Consider the following 15,189-nt stretch of genomic DNA (forward strand, 5'->3'; position numbering starts at 1 on the left):
ATTCAGTTTTTCTGTAAATTAAATGTTGGAATAAAAGCACAACAGATTTTTCTTGGAGCAAGGATCTGCTTTTTAACAAAAATTGTAAGGGGTTAATAAAAGGTTTATAAAAATCTTGCCTTATGGTCATACTAAGTAAAACTGAATAGATTGGCCAGGTGTGGTGGCTCATGCCTGTAATTGCAGCACTTTGGGAGGCTGAGGTAGGTGGATCACTTGAGGTCAGGAGTTTGAGACCAGCCTGGCCAACATAGTGAAATCCATCTCTACCAAAAATAAAAAAGAATAGCCAGGTGTGGTGGTGTGCACCTGTAATCCCAGCTCCTCAGGAGGCTAAGGTGGAAGAATTGCTTGAACTCAGGAGACAGAGGTTGCAGTGAGCTGAAATCGTGCCACTGAACTCCAGTCTGGGTGACAGGGTGAGGCTCTGCGTCAAAAAAAAAAAAATTGAATAGATTTGTCTATGAGGTTTTATTAAGAATATTTAACATCAATAGTACACTAACATAAAGGTGAAATTTGTCTTGATATAAAAGTCATACAGGAAGCATTGTCAAATAGGAAACTGACTTTCTTTGGGCTGTTTGTACAAATATGTTACTGGTATGTATTCCAAAATTAGGTGAAACTCCTATAATTCTGATATAACTTACCGTATGTTATTAATAGTTGTAATTGTTACTGTAAATTATTGTATGGTCCAGGAGTAACTGCATTTCCTTGTCAATTGTGGTTTTAATAGTGGCTGTCCTAATACTTTTTGCCATTCACAGACAATTCTTATTTTGTTTTGGTCCAATTTAAAAGGTGGCTTATGATCAGCTATAGGCCTTTAACAGGTGCTCTTCAATGCAAGTTTCTGATAACTTTCGAAGTTGTAACATTAGAATAGAGGAAAAAACTTTCAGGACTCTCGTGGAAAGCTCAAGTGTTCCTGAATCTCAAAGCAGAACAGGAGTTAACTGCATGAACCAAACCAATAGCAGACTGGAGTCATCTTTTTTGACTTTGCTTAAAACGTTGCTGATCCTCTGTTTTTTTTCAAAGTCAAAAAAAATTTTTCTTTTGAGCTATTTAGAGCTTTTAACAATCAAGTAAAGTATACTGCTACGAACAAAATTTGAAGCACATTTGTTTCTCTCTACTTGATTTCTCCAGAATTTCGAAACTATTTATAGATATTCTTAAATTTATGGCAATACTGTTATTTGCATAAGTGTAAAGAATCTGCTTTCATTTGTAACAGGACACAACTAGAGAAACTGGTTATTTTACCAAGCCTTTGACTGGAATGGCATGCTTTCCTTTAAGAAATCAAACTTGAATTGCAGAGCCAATAGAACCCCCTTGGGGGAAACTGGCCTCATACCTTGTCTCCACAGTCTCTGTACAGGGTTCCTGACCTATGGTAAGTAAAGAATGTCACTTTCTCACAGGCCCAGGAGCCCCAAGCTATCTTGGGACCCACAAGAGGAGGGGAATTTACCCAACTCATAGGTATTTGAGGATATAAATTCATGGCTGGGCTTTAAAAAGGTCTTTTTTGAGATTCTTTATGGAACAGCATTCCATCAAAGCAAATTTAAAAAGCCTATGTGCAAAGTAATGATTCTTGCTGCACTTTATACAAATAATGAAGCCAAGTATATAAGACTAGGGCTTATTTTTGCAAACAGATCGGGCTTATTATGGTTTGTCTTTAGTAAAAATGGGAGACTGGAGAGAAAAATTATGTTTCAAGAACTGTGGTATATTTGTTATTAGATTCTAGTCTCGTCAGTTGTTTTTAAGTTTTCCTACAATTTAGACTAACTCTACTTATTTCTGTGAACCAACCAGTGATCTCTGACTGCTGCTCAGAATAAATAAGAGTGATGGGTAATGTAAATATCTGGATCAGTATTCTAATTCTGGACACACTGGAATCAGCTAGGTTCCAACAGTTGCCCAGTTCATAAAAAGCCTTCTTATTTAGTTTACTTGGGATAATTTTGTTTATTCTGCTTTACTGTTGTGGAACATTTTGCTGTTGTGTAGGAATGCAGGATTAGCTTACTCAATGTTTTCTTAAATTGAACACTTATTAATCTTCCAGATATTACCTTGCCATACTGATGCTTTCTGACTGAGCTCTTCTCTACCCCAAATACGAGGGACTCTAACAGTTAGGCAGGAATATCATCACCCCTACTCGGCCTGAAGAAGTTACAAAGATGAATCTTTGTCCCTCTACAATCCTTAGGATTAAGGATTCTCTTATAAAAGGGAGGGGAGAAACATCAGAGGTGTTTGAACCACAGCAACTTGAATAGGAGCTGGGTAAAACGAGGCTGAGACCTACTGGGCTGCTTTCCACACAGGCATTCTAGGTCACAGAATGAGATAGGAGGTTGGCACGAGATATAGGTCATCAAAATCTTGCTGATAAGACAGCTTGCAGTAAAGAAGCCAGCTAAATCCCATCAAAACCAAGATGGCAACAAGGGTGACCTCTGGTTGTCCTCATTGCTACACTCCCACCAGCACCATGACAATTTACAAACGCCATGGCAACATCAGGAAGTTACCCTATATGGTCTAAAAAGGGGAGGCATGAATAACCCACCCCTTGTTTAGCATATCATCAACGAACAGACATAAAAATGGGCAACCAGCAGCCCTTAGGGTTGCTCTATAGAGTAGCCATTCTTTTATTCTTTTACTTTCCTAATAAACTTGCTTTCATTTTATGGACTTGCCTTAAATTCTTATGAGAGATTCAAGAACCCTCTCTTGGGGTCTGGATCGGGACCGCTTTCTAGTAGTAGGATGGCAGAGACACACTGGAGCCACCCTTGAAGGGAGCAGGTAGAATTCAAGGCCAGAGCAGGCAATCTTCCTTAAGGAAAGTGAGGATGATGTGTTTGGGGGCCTCTTTTCATCATTAAACCCATGTGGCTGGAGACATCTGATTGGCCCTGATGAGACATGTATATGACCTCTGACTGAGGGATCCTGGGAAGCAGGAATGTTTCACAGTCCAAATCTGTACAGACGCCCGGACAGTTCTAACCCTCCCTCTCTAACCCTGAGCTGATTCTCTACTTCCTGTGGAAGAAGACAGCAATACCCACAGGGCACATACTTACAGATTTTGAGAATGCAATACAGGTGACTGCTCGGTCAAAAAAACCTATGCCAATGACGTGGAGAGTATTCAATGTCACAGAATCCCAGATGCGCACATGTGGGGGCAATTGCTGTTTAGAAAAAAAATGCAGAGCATCAATTGTGACGATTATACACGTCTTTACTTTGAAGCTACGAGATTACCTGGGCAGTAACTTGGACTTTGTCAAAACTAAAGATCTTTTTCTGCATTTCAAGAGTCTGCCTTTTTATGTAAATAAAACCTTCCCATGGCTTAAGGAGGTGAAGAGCTTTGTTGATAATTTAACAATAAGGAGAGGTCTACTGAGTTTTAGAATTTGAATGGCCAATTTCTGACAATAGTACCACAGGAACTGACACTTTAATTTGTGCACTAGATGTGTCTGAATTTTAGAAATGAAAAATGACAAGTGAAATGGAATCTCACATATGTCTTATTCTTTTAAAGTCTGTTTTGTTGCTAAGGTGTCACCATGCCTAAATTCATAAGATGGTCACCACCAAATAATATTAAGAGCTTAACAGGCTGAGTGTGGTGGCTCATGCCTGTAATCCCATCAATTTGGGAGGCTGGGGTGGGTGGATCACCTGAGGTCAGGAGTTTGAGACCAGCCTGACCAATATGGTGAAATCCTCTATCTACTAAATACAAAAAATTAGCCGGGTATGGTGGTGCATGCCTGTAATCCCAGCTACTTGGGAGGCTGAGGCAAGAGAACTGTTCGAACCCAGGAGGCACAGGTTGCAGTGAGCCAAGATTGCACCACTGTACTCCAGTCTGGGCAACAAGAGCAAAACTCCATCTCAGAATAAATAAATAAATAAATAAATAAATAAAAGAGCCTAACATTCTTGGGCAAAACAGACACCCATTATGTACAAATAAGATTTAGAATTGTTAGAATTGTTTTAAAATCCTCTCAACTGTGTTCCTAGGTTATTTACACTAATTTTTCTCTTCTTTAATAGAAGAAAGCATCATACAGCAACCAGCATATTTATCAATAAGAAAAGGTGCTGGCATTAAAATTAGCACAAACACTAGGCAGGCGTTAGGTGAACCAGGTTCTAGTTCAGTCTAATCTCTAAGTAGCTGGGTGTCCACAGGCATTCACTAGGCCTCTGCGGATTTCTTTACGGGTAAACTGAAAGACAGCTATAAACATTTTTCTCTGGATCTTACGTTCTGATTCAATGCCAGAAACTGAAATATACTTTTAAGCCACTAGAGGGAGAGACAAATGGCTTACCACTAATTTCGAAGAATTTTTCAAGGCCATTTAACATTAAAAAAGAGTGACAGACCCATTCGATTTAAGTGAATTTACATAATAGTAGTCTTATTTCCATGACTTCTCTTAACTATTTTCAAGTATAAAATATTAATAAAGGTTAGGCGCAGTGGTTCACCCTGGTAATCCCAGCACTTTGGGAGGCCGAGGTGGGTGGATCGCTTGAGCCCAGGAGTTTGAGACCAGCCTGGACAATGTGGTGAAACGCTGTCTCTACAAAAAAACCAAAAAAAGGCTGGGCAAGGTGGTAGGTGCCTGTACTCCCAGCTACTCAGAAGGCTGAGGTGGGAGGACTGCTTGAGCCTGGGAGGCGGAGGTTGCAATGAGCCGTGATGGTGCCACTGCATTCCAGCCTGGGCGACAAGCTGAGTGAGAACTGTCTCAACAAACAAACAAACAAAAAAGTTAATGGAAAATAGCATAAGATTAATATTTAAAATCTAACGTTATTAAAATATTTTCTGAAATATGGTAGTATTCATTTTTTTTCTGGTTGAAAACATGTTGAGAAAATGGATGTGCTTAAACGAATTAGTTTTCAGATAAAATATTATGCAATAACAAGCTACATAAAGTAGATATCAAAAAAGCTACAAGCTCCCTCTCTAACGCCTTAAAATGCAAATGAAAATCTTGCTGAAGTGCTTGCAAAATTTGTGCTAAAAACCTCCTAGTAGCTTTCGTACCTTGCACACAGACATAAACTCCATGGGGTAAAGTCATCATTTAACAGGACAATCACAGGACAGGGCAGAGGGTGGCTGAACTTTGGCAAAATATTGTATATTAAAATTATTTATTATAATTTTAACTTCATTAAAATTACAAATTTTAATGCTTATGTATGTAAGCAAACATTTTAAGAATTAGTGAATTCTTTGTTCAGAACAATGCTATTTAAAAATCTGATGAAATCAAGACGAGCTCCAGGGGTTTCTAAGGTCACAATAAGTATTTTTTTTTTTTCTTTTTTTTTGAGACTGAGTCTCTCTTTGTCACCCAGGCTGGAGTGCAGTGGCACAATCTTGGCTCACTGAAACCTCCGCCTCTCAGGTTCAAGCGATTCTCCTGCCTCAGCCTCCCAAGTAGCTGGGATTACAGGCATGAACCACCGCGCCTGGCTAATTTTTGTATATTTTTAGGAGAAACAAGGTTTCACCATGTTGGCCAGGCTGGTCTCAAACTTCTGACCTCAAGTGATCCAGCCCGCCTTGGCTTCCCAAAGTGCTGGGATTACAGGCGTGAGCCACTGCGCCCTGCCACACAGTAAGTCTTCTAATTTACAATAAGAAATTCTAGTGAGGGGTTTAGAAGTTTTCAGATACCATAATTATATCTAAGCAGCCTTACTCCACAGCATAATGTTTTCTAAAAATTACTCTGTGTTACCAGTTCATTACAAAATGATGAAAAGGTAATGTAACTCACTTTTCCATCCTTCGATGTGCCTGCCACTTGTCCTGTTGCTATCGTGATCCGATCAGGATGAACTGCTAGGCTAAGAAAAGGATATTTATAAAACATCTACACGTTGCACTAAGTTTTACTTTTCCCTTGCACAAATATAATCTAATCAAAAATTTAAATATAAGAAACACATAATGCCTGACTTCTTACAGACTCACAACAAATTCTCTGAGCACCATGACGTTAGACAACTAGTGCCTATTTCGTTTCATCTTAATTCCCTTATTTCTTCTTAAGAATTTTCAAACTTAAGGGAAAAGCAACCTCTGCTGGGAAAATACCATTTCATTCTCAGAACTACTACATTAGTCTACCATCTTTATTAAAAAGTCATGTTGAGTATATTAAATAGGAAAGATACCATCTTTCACCAACAGGATTTTTATCATTGACCAAGAAACCAGGACAAATACAAATTATAAATTCAACTCTTCATGCATCCATCCTTCCAAGATGCGTAAAATGCCTACGTATTTTATGTATCTTCCATAAATTCCCATTATGGAAGACACGTAAAATTATGGAAAAAGCTGACTTAGCCACAAACATAAGGCAACATGTTTTTATGTTTATCAAAAAATAAAGACCTAAATTAGAAGCCTTTAACACATGATGTGTTAAGAAGGTCTCCAAACAGGTGGCACTCTTTGTTGATGTAATGCGGTCCATTAAGCTCATGTGCTGGTGAGGCTAGAAAACTAAGTATGAGAGGTGTTTCACAGAGCGGAGTAGCTAGCAGACCATACAGAGAACATACGGAAGAGCTTTCCCCAAAGATCTCATTTCCTCGGACCCTCTTCCTTCTCTTTAGCTATGTCCCAATACCGAGCATGTTCTGCTAATACTATTTCCACCTGTGCAACAGGAAACACATTTATTTATTAATTTTTTTAGAGACAGGGTCGCACTGTGTTGCCCAGGACGGTCTGGAACTCCTGGCCTCCATCGATCCTCCCACCTCAGCCTTCCGGGTAGCAGGAACGACCTGTTTTAGGACTTACCACTTCACGTCATCGTTGTGGCCAGCGTAATGCCTCTGCAGCTGCTCCTCCACGTTGTATAACACCACCACGGACGCGATGAAGTAGACGGTCTCTCCCGTTGGAAGCAAGTACAGGTTGTTACGGCAGTCTCGACCCCTGTACCCATAGCTTGGTGGATGTCAAGATAAAATTTTTTTCCCCTTTAAGAGCTGACAAAACATCAGCTTTATTCAACAGGCACAGGCAATAAAATACCATATAACTATTACCATTAATGCCACTAATTTAAATAACATGAAATTGCAAATACTCGGTGACACATACACGTGACCCCCAAAAGGCATGCAGTAAAGTTGGAAACAGTCATTGATGTAATGTGAATGCATATTTTTACAAAGTTGGTTTTATTTTTAGGGAGCTACTGAGTCAATTATTAATCTTTTCTTTTTACTATAATCTACGAGCTAAATTTTTTTACTAAAAAATTTCTTTTTTAAACATGATAAAGGTACTTACAAGGGTACAAATGACACATACATGTGCACTCAAACATATATAAAAGGTAAAAAAAAAAAAATCAGGTCCCTCAGCAGCTTTGGGATAAGTATCCCTGTTAAAATTTTGGCATTATACTTCCAAACCTTGAAAATTATTTCATTTTGAGAAAACATCACTTGAACTTGGATGTAAAAAGTAAGCTGGCCAAAAAAAAAAGCCATTTATTTTGAGCAAATTTCATTGCTTTATGTCTTCTAAAATATGAACAGGAAGTAGGCTGAATAAATGTTTTGAATAATGTTTTCCAGATTTGATGTAACCATTTAGTAAACCACTACTGACTAAAAGACACGCTGAAGCACTTCAATTTCATGTATCAAAATAGATTCCAAAACGGGTGCCCATAAATGCCTATAACATTTTAATCTGAAAAAATAAAAAATGTATTTTTGGGGAGAAATTTAGGAACAGGTGGAAGTTTTTTTTAATTTCTAAAGAATATGATTCTATAATCTCAAATAGTAATTCTTCTAAGTGAAGTCACAACCAACATCTTACAGTCTTTGTTCCAGGCTTGGCATTTACGTACTCAACAAATACTTGAGGGTAAAAAAAAATTTTTTTTTGCCTTAAAATCTGCATAGACTGAAAGGTGGTCTCTCTAGGCTTCCCCTAAAGTAATAAGGAAATGGAAATAAATGGAAAAATAATCAACATTTAATTTATCTTTTTCACAGTTTCTATTTTCTTATCTTTCAGTTGTTTTTTTCCCTGGAAGCTCACTTTTCCAAACCTCATACTGTGAAGCTGCCAGCAACTGTTTCAAGAACATTAGTTATATGGTTGATTCAGGTTTTTGTGGTCTAGATTTTTGGGGAGTCTTTTTGATTTATATTAATGTATATATATTTGAGACAGGGACTTGTCATGCTACCCAGGTTGGACTTGAACTCCTGGATGCTTCTGCCTAGGCCTCTTGTGCAGCTGGGACTACAGCGTGCATCACTGCAGCTAGCTTCCTTTTTTTAAAAAAATAAAAAAGTAGGATGATATCTACATGACATGTCAACTTCATTTAAGTCATTCATTTGGCTCCCTTCATTCAGTACTTTGATATTCATATTTTTCTATTGTCCCTTCAGTCAAGATCACTCTTGAAGTTAGACTCCTAAGGCTGGCCAAGGCCATACTTGGTTTAAGGGGAGAATGCTAGTCCTCCTTTCAGAGTACCCCTCTTTCTTTGTTTGGGTTTAAAAACTTTTTTGCCAATGTGGTTTAGTTTCAATTTTTGATATTCCTATTCCCTCATTCATAAGTACAATATTTTCCTGTATTGTTGCTGTTGTTTCTTATAAATATAGAGTGCCCAGTTTTCCATCTGTCCCTGAAGAGTTGACCAAGTATATGGTAGCTCCTGTTAAGAATAATTGGCTTGGCTGGGTGTGGTGGCTCATGCCTTTAATCCCAGCACTTTGGGAAGCTGAGAAGGGCAGATCACGAGGTCACGAGTTAGAGATCAGCCTGACCAACATAGTGAAACCCCTCTCTACTGAAAATACGAAAATCAGCTGGATGTGGTGGCGCACATCTGTAATCCCAGCTACTCAGTAGGCTGAGGCAGAAGAATTGCTTGAACCTAGGAGGTGGAGGTTGCAGTGAGCTGAGATCTCTCCATTGTACTCCAGCCTGGGTGACAGAGCGAGACTCCAACTCAAAAAAAAAAAAGGAGTTGGCTCTTGGCCAGGTGTGGTGGCTCACGCCTATTATCCCAGCACTTTGGGAAGCTGAGGTGGGCAGATCACTTGAGTCCAGGAGTTCAAGAACAGCATGGACAACATAGGAAGACTCCAACTCTTAAAAAAAAAAAGGAAAAAAAATCAGTTTATTCTCATTAGAATCTAAAATTTTATCCATTCTTGATTATTTTCACTGTTTGCTTCTTTATATATTTCTAACTACTACTGTCATTCTTTTGAAAAGAATAAAATTCGGACCAGAAACTAGTGATTCATTTTCTCCTGACAAAGAAAAAATCACTCATACAATCATATAACATCTTCATATTTTCTTTTCAGGAAAATAATACATTTGAGTCAGAACCACAGCTATTGTGTTCAAGAATGATAAGTTGAAATAGTAAGTTTTGTTATATTAAGTTTTAAAAATAGGAGTAAAACATTTGTTTTTTAAAAGCTTAAGAGAATTTAAGTTTTATGAATTTCTATAGTTAACATCAAGCATTGATTGACTGATAACTTCATGTAAGACCTAACTGATGAACAAAGGATACACCCATTCCAGCTTGAGTCTCTTGGCTGGAAGTTCTACTTTTGCTTCCAAGTTGTAAGAATCCACTTGGTCTTTGGGCATGTACATGGTAACAGGACGTCCACGAAGAAACATTTTTACATAGCCTTCTTCTACAAAAAGAACAAAGATGTCAGTAAGATATCTCAGTGCCCAGCGTCCCAGAAAACAAATGCTGCACCCTCTCTAGCCTTTCGGTGTAAAAGAGAAACTTTAACCCTTCTGTCATTTCTAATTGATGTCCTAGGGGAAAAGTAACATAAAAGTAAATACTTTGAACAAAAGTCTGCATCTTGTCTGCGTCTGATGTTCTGTTTACTTAAGTACATGAGATATGTGCGAAATTACAAAAGGCAGGAAGGAGCCTGATTCCAACAATGATTTTCCATGAGATTTTACTGCTTACACTTTCTTTTACCATCAGTAGGGGAAAAATACCATCCCTCTAAAATTCAGCTAACACAAGAAATCCACTTAAAGTTTTTGAGTTCAATGTATACACAATCTCACCATCCAAATTCACAAAATATTTTTCAATATTTAAATGGACTTGTTATATTGCAATGTAAAAATATATGTTTATGCATCTTTTAATTGGACAATTCTTTTAAGTGTAAAGAACACAAAATCAGCAGAAGTGCATGCTAGGATGCAATACAAAAAGGAAAATGCTGAAAGAAAATCTAGAAATGAAAAACAGAAGAACAAAAGACTCATTAGAGAGAGAAATCAGGATGCAAAACTCTCTAGAACGAACATTTCTATAATAACTTTTACTATTTCAATAAATTATAGGGACAAAAGTAAATATCAATAATATATTGACACAGGGTGACTCCTAGACCTTAAAAAGAACTTCTTGGGGTGTTCTGACTGGAGTTCTCAAGATATGACAAGGGCAAAGAAAATGTCTTTGAGCTCCTGGTGAATTCCATTCAGATTCAGAACTCGCTGAATTCTGAAACTTCACTGCAGATCAAAGGACCTAGTCTTAATGGTATTTAAACTGGGGAGTTGGAACCAGGGATACCTGTATACAACTCAACAGAAAAATCATCCGCAGGGAGGAAATTGGCAAGGAACAGTTAGGAAATAATTATAGTACAAGTTAGTTTTAGAAGTCTTATTCTTAACGATTTGCAAACAATGCCATACATGCAATATTATTTAAAAATTGAGAGGGCATCCCAGTTTTATGTTATTGTGTGCATGTGCCTCAGGTCTTCAATGCATGCATGTGACACACTCTTCACACTGCATATTAAGACTGACGTTGAGTCAGAGTCATGAACGCGATCATCCCTGCCTGTGTGTGCCAGCCACTGTGTCCTGTGGATCCTCCCCTTGAATGTCTCCCACACTGGTGCCAACTTCCCCAGACGCACTGGGGCCCCATCACCACAGGCTCTCTTATGGCTCTCCCAGGTCAGCTTACACACTGCTGCCAAACCCACCAAGGCCCAAACCAGATTTTATGGAGCACTTCCGGGTCAGCTTACACACTGCTGCCAAACCCACCAAGGCCCAAACCAGATTTTATGGAGCACTTCCTCCATGCAAATTTCTTCACCTGCTCTCCTCCTTGTTGGATCCAGCAGGTCTAAGTGCCCTGCTAGGCTCTCACCGCACAGGACCTCATCTGCCACAGCCACCCACGGGGATTCTCTCTGGGGCCAGGTGTGTCTTCACCACCCCCATGCCCTGTCTTATCTGTGCTGCTGCTCATGCTGTTCTCTGATGCTTCTTCCCTTCCTTAACTCTCACCCAAATCTAAGCTCAGCAGGGGCTGTGTGGCTACCACAATCGAAGAATCTAAAGCACCTAAAAGATTGACATTGTTGAAAAGAGGGGCAAGAGACTGGAATTGACAGCTAAATGAAAAGAAATTCTAGCGGCTCTCTTTGTAAGAGAATCAGTCCTGCCAGAAAGGTAGCAGAACGTAGGTTAGGAATAAAGACAATATAATGCTATTTCCACAATACATAAAAAAGCACACTGTGGATGTATATAACCAATGTCTATGAAATATCTACCTGAGTATATCACAGGTACGTGCTGATTAAGAATTCTTAGGACTGAGTTTACTTACTGCACAATTTTAACTTACCAAACTAGGAAAAAAAAAAAAAAAAAAAAGCACTGAAGTTAGCCTTGGCACTGTTTTTTACTGGTGATTCAGACAGGCTACATCTAAAATCAAAATGCAGCCAGGAAAAGCAGTGTTTGTTCCAGGCAGGTTAGGATAACAGCAACACGCCACCAAACCAAAGGCGCTAGTGGGAAGAGGCCAGCAGCAGTGCACGGTACCAAGTCAAACAGTGGGACATCCAGGGGTGGCCCTATAGCTCTCTTAAGGTTTATGTAGATGAAAAAAAATTCCTGCAATCAGCCAATAACCCATTGGGATCCAAATTATAGCCACTCATTAAAGCCCATCCAAGTAAATGCTCAGGGATGCTTTTAACTTAAAATGAATCCAAGTAGTTTGCAACACAAAAACATTTTCATACAAGGAGAGCATCTGTTTGCCTGTATGAAAAAGGTTTCTGTAGCCTGGGTAACAGCTTTGCTCAGAGAGCTATGAGGTTTCAGAAATGCTGCCTACCTTTGCAGTGTGTCACCCGGCGTTTCCCTTGTGATTTCGGAGACAGAGACAGAAGGGCTAGATAAAGAGATGGTGGTGTACTGCAAGTGTGGCTGGCCTGCCTGCCCCAGAGCCCGGGGCACTCACTAGCCCACAGGCCGACACCTGCCCTGCCCCCCAGTCTTTATTAAAATCTGGACACAGTTCAGGGATCCAGACAAGTGCGCTCACGATGTGGCCCTGCGAGCCCACAGCAATTATATTTTCAGTGAGTAATTTCATGCGTCCTGAAAATGAAATAAACTCTAAAGCACATGCTGCTAAATAGAAAACGTTGCCTTTTAGGTTTTATTTCTGAACTTAAGAAAAAAACTAGAACAATTCAATGAATGTATTTAATCAATTACATACTTATCAATTTCTTGCATCTTAAGTGCATTTCTAGATAAGGTTAAGACGCTAGACAACAGCATCTACCTTATTACAACAGGTGTTAAAAAAGATATATGGAAAGATATATTTGAACTATTAGTTTGCAGTTTAGGAGATCATAGGCAGAAAAAGAAAAGCTACTTTTAGACAGTTATATAACTTGAAGCATAAGAAACTTTCCCCTAAGAGAAATGCAAATGTTGATGACAGAATCCAGTTAGTAAGAAAGGAATAACCAAGGCAACAGACACCTTTTACTCTAGAAATTCCATCAAGGGCATAGGTGGTGGCATTCCACTCTCCTCCTTACTGGCCTGTCTTACTTTGGTTTTGGAGAGGGCAGGTGAAGGGTTTACTCTTTACGACTGTTTATGGGCAGTCTTGCTGTCCCTATCCAAGCCACTCAACTACCAGGTAAAAGGCCAACAGCACTCTAGCCGCTCTGCACAAACCAAAGCTCCTGTGTGTCCAAGGCTGGCCCCTGAGGCTGGCTACTTCTTTTGTGTCCCTTGAGTCCTGAGGAAGTGAGTGAGGGGTACCCATAAAAAATTAAATCAGACTTACCTGCACTGAATACAGGCTCCTTGGGTTTGCTGTGAAAATAAAGCAAGAACAGTTTTTAAAGGGCGCTGTGGGTGTTTAATCTCATTCGCTTCAGACCCCATAATCACAGCTGCAGTCGTCTGCCGCACGAATGCTGCATAAGTTAAACATGTTAATAAGAAAAACGCAACCAATTTCACTGCAAAAAGGAACACACGTAAACAATCATAAACACTCTCACAGGTGCAAGAGACTGAAATCCTAACTTTATCACCAAAGTTGTGCTTTTTGTGAGTGCAAATAAGTGTTTTGGGGAGGAAAAAATGTGGTTAATCAAGACGGGAACAGCCCCGTTTACATGAGTAAAAAGGGTTGTCTTTTTCCCCACACTTTTCTGACAGATTATTTAAATAACTTATTTAAAACTAGCAAATTCCTGACAAAAGATCTTTTGGTGAGGCCTTTTAGAGCTCACTTCCTAAGTGGATGGCTGTTCTGAGGAAGACAAGTGGGAGGAGAAGGTGGGGGGGGCGGGTACCTGGGTGTGGTGCCCTCCAACTCAGCCACGTCTCCAGAAAGGTGGGGACGCCCCTGCTGACTTCAGCTACCCTGGGCACTCACCACGAGCAGGTGAAACCACCCAGTGACAGCGCTTGGGAAACCAAACCCAGGAAGGGTTCAAGGACAGACAGCTGCAGACAACTGGACATCCCTAGGAGCAAGCATCCCACAGGATAAACTTCCACAAGAGGTCCCTGAGGGCAGAAGGAGAAGTGGCCGCCACTGCAGGCCCGCTACTTCCTGCCTGGGCACCCCTTCCATGACACCACCTTTGGGGAGATGGCACCGTCTTCATTCCAGACAGGGACAGGGAGACCCAGGGAGCTCCAGGGCGGAGGGTGACCCCTTGACCTTAACTTTGACTCCAAAGTTCATGCTTTGCACCACCCAGCTTCCTTGACTTCTGCCTGCTTTAAGATACAGAGCAAGACCCGGGAAATAAACAGGAGTCAAGGGGCACACTGGTTTCACTAGAGTGCCTTAAGTGCTGCTAGGCGCACATATGCCTGTTGTGTGAATGTGTATTTAAAACAAAAACTTGAGCAGATATATTCCTAATATTACTCCTCCTTAATTTTTGACTTGAAACACAATGAAAAACATCAGGAATAAAAACTATCCTTAATCCCATAATGTAATAAGTAACATTATATATTAATATTCTTGATTTCCAAATAATTTCATGTAGTACATGGGGTAAGATGGTGGAGCCTACTACTTAGCTGATGTTTTAAGAGTGGTTTACTCTGTTCAAATGTGTTTTAAGCAGTTTCATAAGCTGTAGGCTTAGTTTCCTAAACTCTAAACTATGGTCATTGAAAATACCACTATAAAGGCATGGCACAGCCTTTTAACCTAAAAGCCTAGGTTTTACACTGGCCTGCAAGGTCCTTATACAATCTCCACCTGACCCCTTTATTCTTCTGAGTCATCTGCCTTCACTATGTGGGTAACCCCCGATCTGGGCACCGAGGAAGGAGAGCTAGGCAGATCCCTGGCACAATTAGTGCCTTAAGAATATCTTAGTTCATAGTGTTACTATTCAGTTATTTTCTTTATATAATCCTTTATATACAATCATTTATTAGTTTATGGTCGGAACAATTAGTACCTGAAGAATATCCTACCACTTAGTTATTTCCATCCATATATATATATATATATATCTTAGTTCATAGTCGGAGGAATGCCTAGAGCAGATAAGGTACGGAGCATGAATTAAGGAATAAGCAGCTATACATATATAATTATATCTTGCTTATAGTCAGAGGAATGTCTAGAGCAGACATGGCGCAGAGCATGATTTAAGGGAAAAACAGTTGTACCAGGACAAGAATCTGGCCCAGGCAGTAGTGCCCCTGCCTGAAAGGGC

At 39.7% G+C, this 15,189-nt stretch overlaps 1 protein-coding gene across 13 annotated transcripts in view; it reads right to left on the minus strand.

Annotated features, from left to right (window-relative positions):
* Positions 1-15,189, minus strand: part of EML1 (EMAP like 1) — a 202,843-nt gene that overhangs the window by 35,997 nt on the left and 151,657 nt on the right. For 7 of the 13 annotated variants that reach the window (XM_017528138.2, XM_017528141.2, XM_037738336.1 and 4 more), the window contains 6 exons: positions 13,278-13,306; positions 12,303-12,359; positions 9,681-9,810; positions 6,911-7,060; positions 5,871-5,940; positions 3,129-3,239 (listed from right to left, as the gene is read on the minus strand). In XM_017528138.2, coding sequence (XP_017383627.1) covers positions 3,129-3,239; positions 5,871-5,940; positions 6,911-7,060; positions 9,681-9,810; positions 12,303-12,359; positions 13,278-13,306 — 547 coding nt within the window. The remainder of the gene's footprint in view (positions 1-3,128; positions 3,240-5,870; positions 5,941-6,910; positions 7,061-9,680; positions 9,811-12,302; positions 12,360-13,277; positions 13,307-15,189) is intronic. The other 6 variants (XM_017528143.2, XM_037738337.1, XM_037738335.1 and 3 more) reach the window with 2 other exon arrangements.

This window comes from Cebus imitator, unplaced genomic scaffold, assembly GCF_001604975.1.
Source record: "Cebus imitator isolate Cc_AM_T3 unplaced genomic scaffold, Cebus_imitator-1.0 Scaffold52, whole genome shotgun sequence".
Taxonomy (NCBI): Eukaryota; Metazoa; Chordata; class Mammalia; order Primates; family Cebidae; genus Cebus; species Cebus imitator.